Source organism: Salmo salar, chromosome 09 (genome assembly GCF_965601325.2).
Source record: "Salmo salar chromosome 09, fSalSal1, whole genome shotgun sequence".
NCBI lineage: Eukaryota > Metazoa > Chordata > Actinopteri > Salmoniformes > Salmonidae > Salmo > Salmo salar.
The window spans coordinates 138,876,300-138,894,901 of NC_138299.1; the positions used below are offsets into that span (position 1 = coordinate 138,876,300).

The window sequence follows — 18,602 nt, forward strand, 5'->3', positions numbered from 1 at the left end:
ATAATAATAATCGGCCGATTAATCGGTATCGGCTTTTTTGGGCCTCCAATAATTGGTATCGGTGTTGAAAAATCATAATCGGTCGACCTCTACTTATAGAAACTGTAACTGAGTAAAATCGTTGAAATTGTTGCATGTTGCGTTTATATTTTTGCTCAGTAGTTACTCCACAACACTAACCTAAATGACTGTACAAAATAAAATATTCCAAAACATACATCTTGTTTGCAACAAGGCACTAAAGCAATACTGCAAAAAATGTGGCAAAGCAATAAACTTTTTTTCAAATCCAATACAACACATTATTGAGTAGCATTCTCCATATTTTCAAGCAGAGTGGTGGCTGCATCATGTTATGGGTATGCTTGTAATCGTTAAGGACTGGGGAGTTTTTCAGGATAAAAAAGAAATGGAATGGAGCTGCTGTCACGTCCTGACCAGTATAAGGGTTAATTGATATTGTAGTTTGGTCAGGACGTGGCAGAGGGTATTTGTTTTATGTGGTTCGGGGTGGTGTTTTATTTAGTGGGGCATTTGATTTGTGTATTCCGGGGTTTTTGGGCACTGTTTTTGTATTCATGTATTTCTATGTTTGGTCTGGTGAGTCTGGTTCTATGTTTGGTTAATTGGGGTGGGGACTCTCAATTGAAGGCAGGTGTTGTCTATTTGCCTTTGATTGAGAGTCCTATATATTAGGGGGTGTTTGTGTTTGTAATTTGTGGGAGATTATTTCTTGTTTTGCTTGTTTCTTGTTTAGCGTGAGTAAGCCTTACAAGACTGTTTCGTTGATCGTGAGTTCGTTCTTTTGTTATTTTGGTGTTCACTTCGTTATTTCAATAAACGTAAAGATGAGCATCCACATTCCTGCTGCATTTTGGTCCTCCTTTCCCAACGACAACAGTGACAGCTGCCTTCTACAAAGTATTAACTCAGGGGTGTGAATACTTATGTTAATGAGATATTTAATTTTCAATAAACATTTCTAAAAACATGTTTTCACTTTGTCATTATAGGGTATTGTGTGTAGATGGATGAGATGGATATGTTTTATTTAATACATTTTGAATTCAAGCTATAACAACAAAATGTGTAATTAGTCAAGGGGTATGAATACTTTCTGAAGGCATTGAAGAGAATCTTCTACATGTCAAGTCAGCTTTGACATTGGACTTTGAACTCCCTCTGTGACGGTCATAACAGGGTTTGACGGACAGCCCTTTGGGCGCTCCTGTTCCTGTCTACGTGCGTCCTTCAGCCCTCATCACCGTCAACTACATGACATCACCAGGAAGAGAGAGAGCGGCCGAAAGTGGGCCTTTTCAAGCTAGTTTAAGGTGCATTGGGCCAGCGTGTCAGTTATGCTCTATCCACCTCTCTCCCTCTCTGTCCATGTCAGCATGCAGCTCTGGCTGCAACCCTGTGGCGAACTGTTCTCTTTTTTTTGCAGAAGGGCACAAAAGTCCATGTTTTAAAATGCTTACCAGGCTCTGGCTTCATTTAGTGGCCATAACGCAGATCAGCAGTGTTTTATTGGGAACTTAGTCCCGTGGGGAAACATTGAGTGACTGAACGAGCAGCACTTTTGCTCTGCTGCTAGTGTTGTTGGTGGTGTGGTGCCTCAGTAAGTTATTGGTAAGGAAACTCAATGTGACTTCCTGTAACTTTGGTTCTCCATGCTGACGGCCAGATGGAGCATATCTAACCCTAGTAGAAGACTCCTGACATATTAAAACTTACAATAAGATGCTGTTGTTGACAAATTTGTAATAACAAAAAGAAAATACATAACACTGACAGGTTAAAGGCCTTACAAGGACATATACAGTTGAAGTCAGAAGTTGACATAAACTTAGGTTGGGGTCATTAAAACTCGTTTTTCAACCACTCCACAAATTTCTTGTTAACAAACTATAGTTTTGGCAAGCCGGTTAGGACATCTACTTTGTGCATGACAAAAGTAATTTCTCCAACAATTGTTCACAGACAGATTATTTCACTTATAATTCACTGTATCACAATTCCAGTGGGTCAGAAGTTTACATACACTAAGTTGACTGTGCCTTTAAACAGCTTGGAAAATTCCAGAAAATGATGTCATGGCTTTAGAAGCTTCTGATAGGCTAATTGACATAATTTGAGTCAATTGGAGGTGTACCTGTGGATGTATTTCAAGGCCTACCTTCAAACTCAGTGCCTCTTTGCTTGACTCTTTGCTTGACATCATGGGAAAATCAAAAGAAATCAGCCAAGTCTGTTTCATCCTTGGGGGTAATTTCCAAATGCCTGAAGGTACCATAATCATCTGTACAAACAATAGTACGCAAGTATAAACACCATGGGACCACGCAGCCGTCATGCCGCTCAGGAAGGAGACGCATTCTGTCTCCTAGAGATGAACGTACTTTGGTGCGAAAAGTGCAAATAAATCCCAGAACAACAGCAAAGGACCTTGTAAAGATGCTGGAGGAAACAGGTACAAAAGTATCTATATCCACATTAAAACGAGTCCTATATCGACATAACCTGAAAGGCCGCTCAGAAAGGAAGAAGCCGCTGCTCAAAAACCGCCATAAAAAAGCCAGATTATGGTTTGCAACTGAACATGGGGACAAACAATGTACTTTTTGGAGAAATGTCCTCTGATCTGATGAAACAAAAATAGAACTGTTAAGCCATAATGACCATCGTTATGTTTGGAGGAAAAAGGGTGAGGCTTGCAAGCCGAAGAATCATGTTGTGGGGGTGCTTTGCTGCAGGAGGGACTGGTGCACTTCACAAAATAGATGGCATCACAAGGTAGGAAAATTATGTAGATATATTGAAGCAATATCTCAAGACATCAGTCATGAAGTTAAAGCTTGGTCGCAAATGGATCTTCCAAATGGACAATGACCCCACGCACACTTCCAAAGTTGTGGCAAAATGGCTTTAAAGGACAACAAAGTCAAGGTATTGGAGTGGCCATCACAAAGCCCTGACCTCAATCCTATAGAAAATTTGTAGGCAGAACTGAAAAAGCGTGTGCGAGCAAGGAGGCCTACAAACCTGACTCAGTTACACCAGCTCTGTCAGGAGGAATGGGCCAAAATCCACCCAACTTATTGTGGTAAGCTTGTGGAAGGCTACCCGAAACGTTTGACCCAAGTTAAACAATTTAAAGGCAATGCTACCAAATACTAATTGAGTGTATGTGAACTTATGACCCACTGGGAATGTGATGAAAGAAATAAAAGCTGAAATAAATCATTCTCTCTACTATTATTCTGACATTTCACATTTTTTAAATAAAGTGGTGATCCTAACTGACCTAAGACAGAGAATTTTTACTAGGCTTAAATGTCAGGAATTGTGAAAAACTAAGTTTAAATGTACTTGGCTAAGGTGTATGTAAATTTCCGACTTCAACTCTAGTAAGTCCTCCGTTCCATATTGCAAGACTTTTATATAATTACTGGTACTTTAAAATTATGTTTCGGTTACCTTGTCCTCCAGATGTTTTGCTGTTTCCGCCCGCTGTACCAGATCCTTGTCTCTGTAAAACACACAATGGACACAAAAAAAGATTAGGTTTAGGACTTCCAATCTGTATTAATAGTATTTTTTTAGAAGCGTTATTCAAGGAAAACCCCCTCTAGACTCAATAAGGAAATGTGTAAATTCCCATGATCCTCTGGGTTTCAGACATTACCATCACAGTCCTCTGAAATATCATGGGTACACTATAATTAATGTCTTTCCATATCTGATGGAAAATAACAGTGAGTCACCTACAGTGTGAAATCACAGCTCATCTTGCCTACATTCTGATGGATGCTGCTCATTTTAATCACTTTACATTCCAAAAGCTCTACCTTTCGTCACATTAACTTGCAAATCAGCTCCATGCTCTGGGGAAATCCAGAAGCGGTGTGTAAAAGGTATCTTCATCTGCTCTGATTTGGGTAGCGAGAGCGTTCTGGGTAGCGAGGCTCCACTACGAGGTGAACCGGGTTCAGACACAATATGCTGTTTGAGCTTCTGAGTGCAGGTACTGTCCAGATAGCGCAACATATGTAGGATCTTAACTGGGCCCATTTGCTACAGTAGGAAAAGTAATCCTGCAGCAACAGGAAATCTAAATTATTATGTGTATTATAACTAAATGGACATTTTTTTCACAAGGGAAAATCAAGTCAAATTTCTGTGGAAATGACAAACTTAAGAAGACTTTTTCTAAACCTCAAATGCACTACACGTTTTACATTTCCTGCATTGCAGAAGTTCTGGGTGAACAAATGAAGATCCTTAATCTGCATTGCAAGGGCTCAGGTTGATCAAAGTAAGATCCTACATCTGTACACTAAAAGACCCAGGCACGGTAAAAGCAGATATTACATTAGAGAGGAGTACAGGAGTGACACTCGCTTTCACAATGGAGAGATTAAGGAGGCTATTCTTAGAATCATATTATACTCATCCTTTTAATATGCGGCAGCGGTGCAAGTGAGAGAAGGGATATCACAGGGAATGACAGAGGAGACTCTTACAAACTGTAAGGCATTAGGGTTGTTAACAGCAGCAGGCATGTTCTGGTGAGACGTTTCAAATCATTTCAATGTAAATAAATAGTGTAATGGAAAGTGGCAAACATTTCTATGAATGATGTCACAAGATGTTTTCCAACGTGTGAATGATCGGTGTATCTCAAGATGGCAACATACTACAGTAGCTATGCATCTATCTAACCCAGTTTAGCATTCGGTCTGACTAAGGGACGATTACACAGTTTGGGGCATTTTCTTAATTTATTGTAATGAAAGGTTAAGCATCAATGGACTGTAAATATATATATATATGTTATGTTATATGTTATATATATATATATGTTTACGGTATAGTCCACTGAAAAAGATCATGCTGTAATACCAAGGCTCATATACCACAATGAAGGATGTTAAATGCAACAATAAAAAGGTGATTACATCAGATGATCTTGTCGTTTCCTACTCCACCATATCTAACCATGCTAATTCAACACTAAGCATCTCTCCTGTAATTGATGTCCCTGCGCCTGTGCTCAGGACTGTGTTGGTGTCTTCATTTATCTTTAGAGCCACAACAAATAATAGCTAGAGGGATTCAATGGAGAGGAGCACAAAGGAACCAAATTTGAATACTCAGTCACTGCCGCAAACATTACCACACCATTCATTCAATATGTACATCATTTACAAGCAACCACCCTGGAGAAACTTCTCTCTATATAACTTTCATAAGGACTACAACAACTAAACAAAATGAACGTAGGACTACCTGCCCAATGAGCCACTGCTCATGGTCGACCACAATTGAATTATTCCACCTGAAATATTAAAAGGGCTAGGCCTATCGTGTATTATGAGTCCTTGCATTACTACAACATTATCTATTTAAAATGGTTTCTCTCACGCATTAGCTACCCAATGGCGTCATAAAGGTATTTCAGATCTTGCAAAGTCACCTTCCTCATCGCCATATATCCCAGTTCCCAGCCAGCTGGCCGGATGGAGGGGAGACAAAGAGGTTGTCAGCTCATGTTTCCCTACGGCTAATCAGGGCTGTCTAATGAAGGGAATTTCTCCTCATGAACATAAGTAGAGGGGGAAGGAGAGGGGGATCGATACCTCCTGCAGTTCCAAGACTAGCACAGACAAACATTGGCAAGGAGAAGATGTGCTCAATTGGGTGGGACTGCAGCATCCTATGCTTTCCTCCTCTCTCTGCATGGTTTTCAAGTGATGATCCAGAGTCTGAGCCATAATGGCAGGGTCTTAAGTTAGCCACTGACTGATATTTGTACTGGGCATGTTTTAAAGCTTGGTCCTGCAAAGACCAGTCAAATCTGGATGGATCAATATATATATATATATATATATATATATATATATATATATATATATATATATATATATCTTATGGTTCTTTGTGTCCCATGAAACATCCATGTGTGTATCCATGAAACATCCGTGTGTGTATCCATGAAACATCCGTGTGTGTATCCATGAAACATCCGTGTGCGTATCCATGAAACATCCATGTGCGTATCCATGAAACATCCGTGTGTGTATCCATGAAACATCCGTGTGTGTATCCATGAAACATCCGTGTGTGTATCCATGAAACATCCGTGTGTGTATCCATGAAACATCCGTGTGTGTATCCATGAAACATCCGTGTGTGTATCCATGAAACATCCGTGTGTGTATCCATGAAACATCCGTGTGCGTATCCATGAAACATTTTTCCTTCCAATTCCAACAAATCAGAGGAAATGCTATTGGATGGGGAGTTTACACTGCAACACAAACACAGGAGGAAATTGTTTATGTCGCTATCTTGAATTCTGGACTCTATGGGATTCCCCCATAGAGCTATTCTCACCAGTACTTCCATCCCTATAACCCATACCCTTTTGCCCACAGGTTCCCCATTTGGTCACGTCAGAGAGGCTTCCATGCTTTAATATCCGAGGAGGTGAGGAGGCACAGTGCTACATGTTCTCCTTCTGCACATCTCTTCCTGCATCAGTAATGGAATGCTTTCAATCAATTTCCAACAGTGTGCACAGTGCTTTGATGCTGAGGGGAGGGGGGAGTTGGAGTGGAGGGGGTGAGTGGGTGGGAAGAAGGGGAAGGGGGAATGGGGGGATTGAAACGTCCTTACAAGCCTAACAACCCAGCCTTATGGGGAAGCAGTCTAATTCAAGAAAAGTCTCTTATGCAATTTTGGATTTTATAAGACCTTATTATTCTACTAGCTGTGAAATATGCAAATGTTAAATCACTGTTGTTGTTTACCTGTAAAAACACTTCCCAGCTCTCACCCGGGACACAATCTCTCATTACCTTGACACAATACGAGGAGCTGCAACTCCTGTCTAAAAACAGTTATCATAATAGACGGATAGGCTGATGTTTCTTATGAAGTCAGAGTTGAGAGGCTCCCTCCTGCCTTCCTCCCTGCAGCTCCAAACAATCCCCAGTAGATAGGGAGGCTGTTTTGTTCTCGATGGCTGCTAATCCCAGTTGAAAGGGAAGAGCCGTGTCTCTGCATCAGGGCCCTGTAATGCCCATGAAATGAACTGATGCCTGCCTGACTGCCCTGTCTGTATGCCTGGGCTACGCTAACGTGGCTCCCATCGCTAGAATCAGCAGCACTCTGACTAGGAGAAGAGAGCACTGCAAAGGCGCCCCCCCCCAAAACTTTTTTTTTTTTTTTAAATGATCAAAAGGCACTGAAGCTGGAGGCAGGAAGCTGGAGGCAGGAAGCTGGAGGCAGGAGGCAGCCCTTCAGCTCAACCACAACAGAGTATCTGTGTTATTGGAGCAGTGAGGTTGCAGCAACATTGCAGAATCATTGCAAGAACTTTGGGGTAATCTATGCATGAGCTGCGAAGGCATTCAAAGATGGTTAACCTAAAGGCAACTCATTCACAAAGACCCTGTGGTTTGTATGACATTTCAGCAACATTGTAGCCATTGTGGTTTCTTAACCAAGACTGTGGAGCAGCACAGCGCACCTCCTTAAAACATAGGGATAAATAATGGAGCTATGCTTCCTCGGACAACACAGCACAGGGCTTCAGATCACTCCAGAGGTGATGAGAGACTAATGCACTGAAAGACAGGGGAGAGGAAATACCATTAGGGTTGAGGCTGAGCCAATTGCAATAACAGCGGCTCGGTGAGTGTGATTACTGATGGGGAAAGGGCTATCCTCAGTCTGCAGATTTACAAAAGTATGCACACACACACTCTAATACGCATACACACATGCACAGAGGCAGGGATATCCTCCGTATGATGTCACACACACACAAAGCTATACTGCAATTAGAGATATGGGGGAGAGCGAGATGGGTAGAAACCCATCAAGTGCAAAGAGACACTAATTACATTGCAATGACAGGGAAGAGAGGGATACACAGTGGGCCTTTCATTAGGCATTTAGAGTTACATACTCACACAAACATTAGGCCCTTACACGTGTCTGCACACAGACACACATCCATACACAAACACACAGACATACACAAATGAACGTGCACACTCGCTGCAAATTCCATGGTGGCTGCAGCAGCATTCACACCTCTGGGCTGTCAATTACTTCAAGGAAATAAACGCACACACACACACACACACACACAGTAATAAACAACTCCCTTGACAGGCAAAAGGCAGGTGCAGGAATTAATGCACACATGATCAGAAAAATGTAACTATGTTTCCTCCGACTGGGCTGTGGTCTTCGGAAGGGCAGTCAGAATAGAGCTTTACACAGAGAATCTTTTTACATGATTTCAACCTCCTTTCTGCTGAGAGCTTCCTACTTAGTCGACATCTCCTCTGCAGTAGTGTACGTGTTGCAGATTATAAAAGGTCCTCTACCTTTTCTCAGCTGGACTAGGTCTGGGAATCTCATAGAACCTATTCATTCTGTCACTCTGCTGTTACCTGGTGGTGTAGTGGAAGAGGAGGATGGCTCTGACTGGGTCCATAATAGCCGGTGAGGAATGGTGTCTAGACTCATTACTGGTTACACTCCTTCATCACCATTAATTATACTCTTGCCTCAGTACCACCTCCACTATGACTCTCCACCTGGCTAACATCCGCTGGACAGTAGCCTCACCTGACCAACACAGAGGTTGGGAAGTTGAGACTACTGCCAGAAGTGGACAGTTATGAGAATGCCAGCATGCTGGTTTAGAGATAGGTCTGGCTACAGTTTCTAAAAAGACATACAAAATGTAGCTGTGGAAAGCCAGTTTAATCCTCCAGACACCTTATCCTCCTACCTAACATTTCAGCAATCATCATAGTATGCTACTCCCTGTGTTGGCTGTGAAACGAGAGGGCTTCACATGGGGAGGTTCCTGATTTGTTCATCTCTCTTTGTGAGAGAGGCTATTACATAAACCATGCTGTCATCATGCCTTTCAGGCATGGGGTGGAACATCATCATGGCAGTAATAGGTCTTCACAATGGTTTTTGGTTCTCTATTTTGTATTCTTGCATGTAACCAGAGAGGTAGAACTCTCTGCTCTTACTGGGGCTTGAGCTGAACAAATGATTACCACCAAATGTAATCAGTGTTCATTCATTTCATGCTAGAGAGGCCTCTTGGGAGGTGGTGAATGGAAGGCTGTATCATATCTCCTAATATCAACAAGGCAGGCTGGAGGTTTTCTTCTAATTAGGTACCCTTTGGGGAGAGGTAGAGCGGGACAGTAAGACAACATCTCGCTTAAGTTGAAGGGAGAGTGGCAGATTTGGGTGTCATAAATATCAGCTGTTTGACATTGATTGGCGAAGGCTCAGCCAAGGCACAGTCTGCCGGTATCCCGGGTGGCGCGCTGCTCAGCTGTGTTCCCTGGGTTCTTCTATTTCATGGCAGTAAAGACTCCTGCCGCATTATGAAGTGAACTGTTCTGTTAGTCCACCACGTCAAGAGTAACCCCCCCCCCCCCCCCCCCACACTTCTCTCTCTTACATCCACCCACACATATACACATGCCATATCTAAATTTGAGCCAGTTTCACACAGCAAGAAAATAATCCTGCAGCAACAGGAAAAGTCAATTGCTATGTGGATTAAAATGAATGGACATTTTTGTAGGGGTTGATACATTTTTTGTTCGGGAAAATCATGTCTGAAATTAAAGTGGAAATTACAAACTTTTGGAGTCTTTTAAAACCTTGAATACACTACAAATGTGCATTTCCTGCTGTGCATGAAAATTCCTGCAACAAAAGGATGAACAAATGAAGATACGGCATCTGTACACACAGACAACCTCTTTGGCTGGCTTCGGGAGCTATCTTCACAAGTGACGCACAAACTTTCAAACAAAGCGCATAGACTTGCATATAACAGTTTAAAAAATGTCCCTTCCTACTTTAAACTGAAGGGGGTTGCAAAATGTTTGTGCAGAAATTCTGTGTATTACGCACCCACAGAGCTGACCCCTCATAAGTGAAAAACACAAACACACATACGCACACTCAGACGTCATACCTTTACTATTTCATACTGATTTCATATGTTTGTGAATTGTGATGCACAATTTCTAAAGAAACATAATTGGTGAGTACTCGTCACCCGTACATGGTCAGGAAAGCCATACAAAGGTAGCTGTCCCTTCAGAAAAGCATTTGTTTTCCTTCTTACACACAACTGCTACAGTAGGAATGCTTTGATTCACGCCAATTACTATGTGCAGGGAGAGAAAACAGGTTAACGCTCTTCTTCAAATTATTTCTTCGAACTTGCGTTTGTTACACAGCTTAATGAGCCTTGAAATTGGTGAGATTACTTTTTTGTACGTTTATTTCAAAAGCGAGCGTCTCCAGTCTCAGTGGGATTGGTTTCCCCCTGGACGATGACGACTGTATACAGTATGTTGCGTGCGTGCAGCTGCAGATCACGTGAGGGAGCATAGCACTGCAGTGCTACAGAGAGTAAGTAACCACTGGTCTGAGAAATAGGTGAGGGATTCCCCCTGATCACAGTGCAGTTGAGGGTGCCATTAGCCAGCTGATTTACTTCAGGAGCTACATGGTGCGTTGAAGTCCTGGCAAAAAAGATGGCGTCACTTTGGAGGTGCCACTCAGGTGACTCAGGGTCAGATTACTATTTTCAAGACCTACTACTACGCCTGCAATGCTTGGTTCGACTTCTTCAATGAAAACTGTTCCTGGTAAACTATCCTGTCCTTTATAGATGCTCTTCAGACAATGAGGACATTCCCACAGTCCATCCCCATGTTTACCGCTACAGTATGACAACACAGATGATCTGGAAGCCTCCTGGGCTTACTGGATGTGAAAATCAATAGCCTTTTTTCCCTGTCAGACCCCTATTAGTTTGCTAATCTGTAATTCCTGATGCATAAACACAGTTGGCATTATGAAGAGATGGATATTTTATGGATGTTTTGGCCAATGTTACTGGATCAGCTAACACCCACCACTTTGAGTCGCTTTCAGTCCCAGAGAAGCACTCATTTAGAGTCGGACCGACAGACATTCTGTCACACGTCATCGCCACCAAACTCATGTGACTCTTCCCTCATCCCTCACCGTAACCGGACGACCCAGATAGCGCTCTGCCTGTCTTTGTGGGCCACGCAGCAGGAGAATAGCTTGCAAATTAGCCAAAAATAGCAAGGTGTTAAATTTAGGCCCCTAATTATGTGAAATTATGAATTTGTCCTCCAACATGTGCTGCCCCTTGAAGATGGTTGTACCGGAAGCATCCCACATAGTGTCCCCAGGGGAGAAGATAGCCCTCTCCCTGAACTGAGAATGCTAGAGGAAGAAGATGATCTCATGAATCTACAGCAAAATGGTTACATTCCAGCAAATGTTTACATCCTTCTCAAACTCTTGCGATCCTTGAAAGATGTTGTTTTGTTGTTGTTACTATTTGTCGTGTCTGGGAACAAGATAACTATTTGTCATACTATTGTGGTTATACTAATAATACCTACTGTATAACGCTAGCAAATTCAAAACCTCAGTGGGTGGGCAGAAAATTGACCCTCTTCTGTCCAAATGCACAGCAAATCTAGTGGCAAGGGTGGAATTACTCAAATAAATAAATAATCCCACACAGCCGTTTGTAGTGCTATTTTAAGGCTTTTGGCAGCTTGAGTGGTCTGAAAGAGTTCCATGCAGCACTCAATGTCCATTAAGAATTTAAAGAGGAGATTCAGAACTAGGCCACAGACAATTCAAGAAGAAGAAACACAAGGCTCGATCGCTTCCTCTCCCTCTTGTTCAGTCTGATGGCTTGTAGATAGAAACTGTCTCTGAGACTGTTGGTATCACGCTCATGCTCAGATACCGTCTGCCCGACGGTAAGGGAGTGAACAGGTCATGGCTGGGGTGTGTGGGGTCCTTGATGATGATGCGGGCCTTCCTCAGGCACCGTTTCAAGTAGATGTCCTGGATGGGTGGGTGCAATTGATGTACTGGGCCTTGCAGGCGTGGAGGGAGCAATTCCCTTACCAGGCCAAGAAGCAACCGGTCAGGACGCTCTCGATGGTTCAGTGGTAGTATTTGGAGAGGACCCTGGGTGGGATGCCGAATTTCTTCAGCCGCCTTAAGGTTCTATCAGAGTACCAAACGTGTACGTGTATGCACAGCAGTGTTCTGGAATATTGAACCTTTGGCATTCATACTTTTCAAATTCTCAGCGCAGCTCATGCAATTTCTCCAACTGTCAACACATTCAAATGAACAGACAACGTGTACAGGAGACAAGTTGGTTGGGAATTGTGGGAGTTGCGTTCCACGCAGATGGTGGTCTCAGAGCCGCGTAGCTATGTCATAATGGGAAGCCGGACTATCAGTGTCTGTGGACTATTATTTATGCATAAGAAAGTAGAAGCGCTGTTGCGCCCTTTCGACAAGAGTGGTGGTGTTGGTCCATATCAAGTCCTCGGTGATGTGGATGCCGAGGAACTTAAAACTGCTGACTCTTTCTACTGCAGTCCCGTTGATGTGGATTGGGGCATGTTCCCTCCTCTGCTTCCTGAAATCAACAATCAACTCCCTTGTTTTGCTGATGTTGAGGGAGAAGTTGTTGTCCTGGCACCACAATGCCAGTTCACTTACCTCCTGTGAGTCTAGCCGTGGGTCACCCCGAGAGAGACAGTCAACTCCACATCCTGAGCTGGATGGGTAAAGAGCTCAATTCAATTTCCATTGACGCCTACTGTACAAACTCAGAGTGGCAACTACCGTGGAATAAGTTCAGTTCAGCAGGGCTCTTGAAACAAGCCATGAGGGGAAACCTTGTAAACCATAAATGTTGTTTGGGCCACTATAACAAAACCAAATCATCAACTTTCCATACAATGACTGGTTATAAATCTAGACAGGTAATGACTTTTTGATGTTTGACAATCTACTTTGTATGTATAGCGTTCTGACAGATCACGATTACTGAGGGGCTTTATAATGCACATGGGGAAGTGACAGTTTGTCAAACATTAAATTGTGTTGAGCTGTACTGAGAAAACTAGAAATGTCTCACTCCCATCACTTCCTTTGATTAATCTGTAGTAATCTGTAGTGTTCCCAAGGTATACAGCTTGCATTAGTATTCACTCCAACCCTTACAGTACCATTGTCTCAAAGGACTATGTGGCCACCTACAAATTAATGCCTCAAAAGTTATCATTTCTGTAACATCCAGAGAGGACATTATCAGGCTCCTGGCTCAGATGGTCTATTAATCTGAGGTGGGATTCTGACATAGTCACTTTGAGAAATGCCATAGTCAGAGCGGGATTGCAAGAAAGGTTAGATTGTACCTTGCCGAAGACAAGTGACAAAGCTGTTCTAAGGATCTAAGGTCTAAGGTAATTTCACTTCTGTTAATCCAAACAGTGGAGTGAGTTATTCTACTTCTTGGAAGAATTAACTTGTCTCCATATGGTGAGCATTACGCTCCCCGCGATATGCAACTTTTCAGGGAAGTCAGGAACCAATTTACACAGTCAGTTAGGAAAGCAAAGGCTAGCTTCTTTTGCCACATGGTTCAATCCTCGGCCGACTCTTTTCTCTGTATACATCAATGATGTCGCTCTTGCTGCGGGTGATTCTTTGATCCACCTCTACGCAGATGACACCATTCTATATACATCTGGCCCTTCTTTGGACACTGTGATAACAAACCTCCAAACGAGCTTCAATGCCATACAACACTACTTCCGTGGCCTCCAACTGCTTTTAAATTCTAGTAAAACGAAATGCATGCTCTTCAACCATTCGCTGCCCGCACCTGCCCACCCGACTAGTATCACTACTCTGGACAGTTCTGACTTAGAATATGTGGACAACTATAAATACCTAGGTGTCTGGCTAGACTGCAAACTCTCATTCTAGACTCATATTAAGCATCCCCAATCGAAAATGAAATCTAGAATCGGCTTTTTATTTCGCAACAAAGCATCCTTCACTCATGCTACCAAACATACCCTCGTAAAACTGACTATCCTACCAATCCTTGACTTCGGCGATGTCATTTACAAAATAGCCTCCAACACTCTACGCAGCAAATTGGATGCAGTCTACCACAGTGCCATATGTTTTGTCACCAAAGCCCCATATACTACCCACCACTGCGACCTGTATGCTCTCGTTGTCTGGTCCTCGCTACATATTCATCGCCAAACCTACTGGCTCCAGGTCATCTAAGTCTTTGCCAGGTAAAGCTCCGCCTTATCTCAGCTCACTGGTCACCATAGCAACACCCACCCGTAGCACGCGCTCCAGCAGGTATATTTGACTGGCCATCCCCAAACCCAACACCTATTTGGCCGCCTTTCCTTCCAGTTCTCTGCTGCCAATGACTAGAACGAATTGCAAAAATCACTGAAGTTAGAGACTTATATCTCCCTCACTAACTTTAAGCATCAGCTGTCAGAGCAGCTTACCATTGCTGCAGCTGTACACAGCCCATCTGTAAACAGCCCATCCAACCAACTACCTATCTCATCCCCATATTTGTTTTTCTGCTCTTTTGCACACCAGTATTTCCACTTGCACATCCTCATCTGCACATCTATCACTCCAGTGTTAATTGCTAAATTGTAATTACTTCGCCACTATGGCCTATTTATTGCCTTACCTCCTTACTTCATTTGCACACACTGCATACAGCTTTTTCTATTGTGTTATTGACTGTACGTTTGTCTATCCCATGTGTAACTCTGTGTTGTTGTTTGTGTCGTACTGCTTTGCTTTATCTTGACCAGGTCGCAGTTGTAAATGAGACCTTGTTCTCAACTGGCCTACCTGGTTAAATAAAGGTGAAATAAAAAATATTTTAAAAAATACTAATCTTGGGAGTTCAAAGTTAGAGAACTTAACAAGTCTGATGCGATCAAAATCACAACAGGGATCTCTTCTGTGCGCATCCAAGAGACAGGTAACTCCCAAATTAATGAATTGAGAGATTGAATGACAGATGTTGAGCAGAAGAGATTATTTATGGCCGCCTGTCAGGCAGTCCCCTGGAACAACACCACAGGAAACGCCTCAAATCTCCAACCACATCGTAGCCTGTGTCTTTACTCAATCTTCGTCTATCGCTAACTCATCCAGATCATTTCAGTCCTGGCAGCAGATTTCTCTCCCACTTTAATGAGTTTAGAAATGAGCACACCAGTGTTGCTCCATTTAGCCAGTAATGGGAGTTGAAAATGCCATCAATAATACTAACTCTAGCCACCCAACCAGGCCGGCTGAGACTGTACCAGAGACCGTTTGGAGACGTCTCATGCAACTTTCTGTTTCACCTCGGTAACCTTGCCTACCGGTAGTTTTAGGGGATATGAGAGGCCAATGACCCTCAAGAAAAACCGCGCAATTGCATCACCGATTCCACAGCTGTAGTAGACACCAACATTAACCCTCGTCTGTGCTGCATTTTCCAGCTCTATACCTAATTTCTGTGCTACCCTGATATTGGTGGTAAATTGCCAGTAGATTTAGGGAAGGAACTAAATCTTCTGAGGGGAAGGTCGGTCTGGAGCTCAAGCTGTGCTCCCTCGTCAGAGTCATTACCAGTCGAGCTCAGATAATTTACCACACCATCCGTTACACCATTTACCAGTGTCTTTAAATTAAGTTGGTTGTCAACTCGCAATCAGAATAGAATGAATAAAACCCTATTTAAGATTATCTCTCTGACTTTACACTTCAGTTTTAAAATAACTCAGTAGATGCTTTTTACGCCACGGAGACACAAAAAACCCAATGAAGTTCCACCTCTCTGCTGTCAGATTAAGTTAGCCCGTTTGAATGGAGATTACTCCCCATCGATAAAAAGCAAACAGCTTTACTTTCCAATATGCAACTCCATTTAAAATGCACAAATCCTCTCAGGCACATCATTCATCATTGTGAATTCAGTGTTGAGTAACGTCTGTAAAATGGATACAAGAGAATTAACAAAACTTAAAATGACATGTTTCCCATAAGAACTATTAGGATAGCTTCAACCCCTTTCCCTGAAAATACCAAAGCGGTACTGGGACATTTTCAAATCTCTTGAACATATTTTGGGAAAATTGAAAAAGTGGGTTACATTAAATTCACTTGCATTGTTATTGCAATGAGAACTACAGAATTGCAAAGGATGCTAGCCAAGTTTTGTTTCTGCCTTGCAACCTATACTGTTGTTTGGAAGATCTGATAAAAAATCCTGCACGGCATGTGAAGCAAAGAGAACATCTTGATCTGGGCTTGATGTTTTAACAAAGAATGAAAATACAATTCCTGATACCAGTATATGCACATCTAATTAACAAGAACATATGTATACTCATAATGTACTATTCCCAATCACACCCAAACAGCAGATTCTTTTAAAATGATTCTTCACATTTTAAATGCCGGCCAGAGCTTCTACAGAACTGTACATGATGATGTTCCCGGATGTTGTTTGTCTCCATTACATTGGTCCGGAGACCCTTGCAATCCCCGATGTGATGTTTTCTGCCACAAATCCGTGGAGTGTACTGCTGTAATGAATTCTGGGAGGAAAAAGATGTTGTGTATGGCAAGAACTGTCGCTCTGCTAATTCAGCCCCCCCATCGCCACCCACCCACTCATCTTGTGTGGTGAGAGACCAGCATACACAGGGAGGGCAATGCAGTGTTGCTGACACAGCTGAAACGGCTATATGATTCACACGCATGTGGTGAGAAGAAATGACTTTGTGGAATTCCATGATAGCTGTTTTCATTCTGCAGTGTTTCATATTGTCAGATGGATGCACACTAGTCAAGCAATCCATTGTTGTCAAAACCTTTCAAACCTGTTAGTCCTCACATCTACCATGATTTAGGTTTCACAGTAATTCATGTCACACATACTGTAAAGCACACACATATAACACCAGACTGGAACACCATAACATTGTAATAACAGCCACACCCATTGTTTCCTGATTCATGCATTTACAATAAAAAGAGTATCAAAGTCCCCCCACATGGATGCTAATGTGAGCGATTCCCATTCAGTGTTCTGCTAACCATTTACCCCCATAGAAATCCCATTACAATGAAAGACACATTTACATACTTGTTATGTTCTACTTGCTGACTGAGTCTCACCCATCATCCGATGGTGTTGTTGACCTCCAATGCATTTCTCCTAAGCAACAGGCTTAATAAATAAAGACGTCAATTTGTTTTATTGATTTAATTTACCAATAGGCATTGCCTCTGCCAGATGCAGTGCAGAGGCCTATTATAAAACTGTGTGCAGGGATGGAAACATTTATTTGCAGCACGATAGTAATCAAACAAATACCACTCACATTATAAGGACTATTTATTTTCCTGAAAATACTTAACATCTCAAAGCTCAGTATGTTGGTAAGTGTTGAACACAGACACAAGTGATGCATGATCTTCTAATTGGAGCAAATAGCCAGTTAGATCTTCTTTGCCTGTTAATAAAGGTCTAGGTCAGTGGTTCCCAAACTTTTTATAGCCCCGCATCACTTCAAACATTCAACCTCCAGCCACGTACCCCCCCAGCACCATGGTCAGCGCACTCTCAAATGTTTTTTTGCCATCATTGTAAGACTGGCACACACACACACACACACACACACACACACACTATACGACACATTTATTAAACATAAGAATGAGTGTGAGTTTTTGTCACAACCCGGCTCGTGGGAAGTGACAAAGAGCTCTTATAGGACCAGGGCACAAATAATAATAATCAATAATTTTGCTCTTTATTTAACCATCTTACATATAAAACCTTATTTGTTCATTGAAAACTCACCACAGGTTAATGAGAAGGGTGTGCTTGAAAGGATGCACATATCTCGGCAATGTTGGGTTGTCTCAGAGAGTGTCTCAGTCTTAAATCATTTTCCACACACAGTCTGGGCCTGTATTTAGTTTTCATGCTAGTGAGGGCCGAGAATCCACTCTCACATAGGTACGTGGTTGCAAAGGGCATCAGTGTTTTAACAGCACCATTTGCCAACGCAAGTTACTCTGAGCACAGCCTATCCAGAAATCTAGCAGTGGCTTCTGATTAAATTCAATTTTCACAGAACCGCTTGATGCAATTTCGATGAGGCTCTCTTGTTCAGATATCGGTAAGTGGACTGGAGGAAGGTCATGAAAGGGATAACGAATCCAGTTGTTTGTGTCATCCGTTTCGGGAAAGTACCCGAGTAATTGCGTACCCAACTCACGCAGGTGCTTCGCTATATCACATTTGACATTGTCCGTAAGCTTGAGTTCATTCGTACAAAAAAAAAAAATCATACAATGATGGAAAGACCTGTGTGTTGTGCTTGTTAATGCAGACAGAGAAGAGCTCCAACTTCTTAATCATAGCCTCAATTTTGTCCCGCACATTGAATATAGTTGCAGAGAGTCCCTGTAATCCTAGATTCAGATCATTCAGGCGAGACAAAACATCACCCAGATAGGCCAGTTGTGTGAGAAACTTGTCATCATGCAAGCGGTCAGACAAGTGAAAATTATGGTCAGAAAAATTTAAGCTCGTCTCTCAATTTAAAAAAAAAAAGTAT

The 18,602-nt window shown here is 42.3% G+C and overlaps 1 protein-coding gene across 1 annotated transcript in view; it reads right to left on the reverse strand.

The window, feature by feature from the left end:
* The window catches only part of pcp4b (Purkinje cell protein 4b), a 48,510-nt gene that overhangs the window by 15,458 nt on the left and 14,450 nt on the right, over positions 1-18,602 (reverse strand). The window contains 1 exon segment of the mRNA NM_001146574.1: positions 3,481-3,532. Coding sequence (NP_001140046.1) covers positions 3,481-3,532 — 52 coding nt within the window.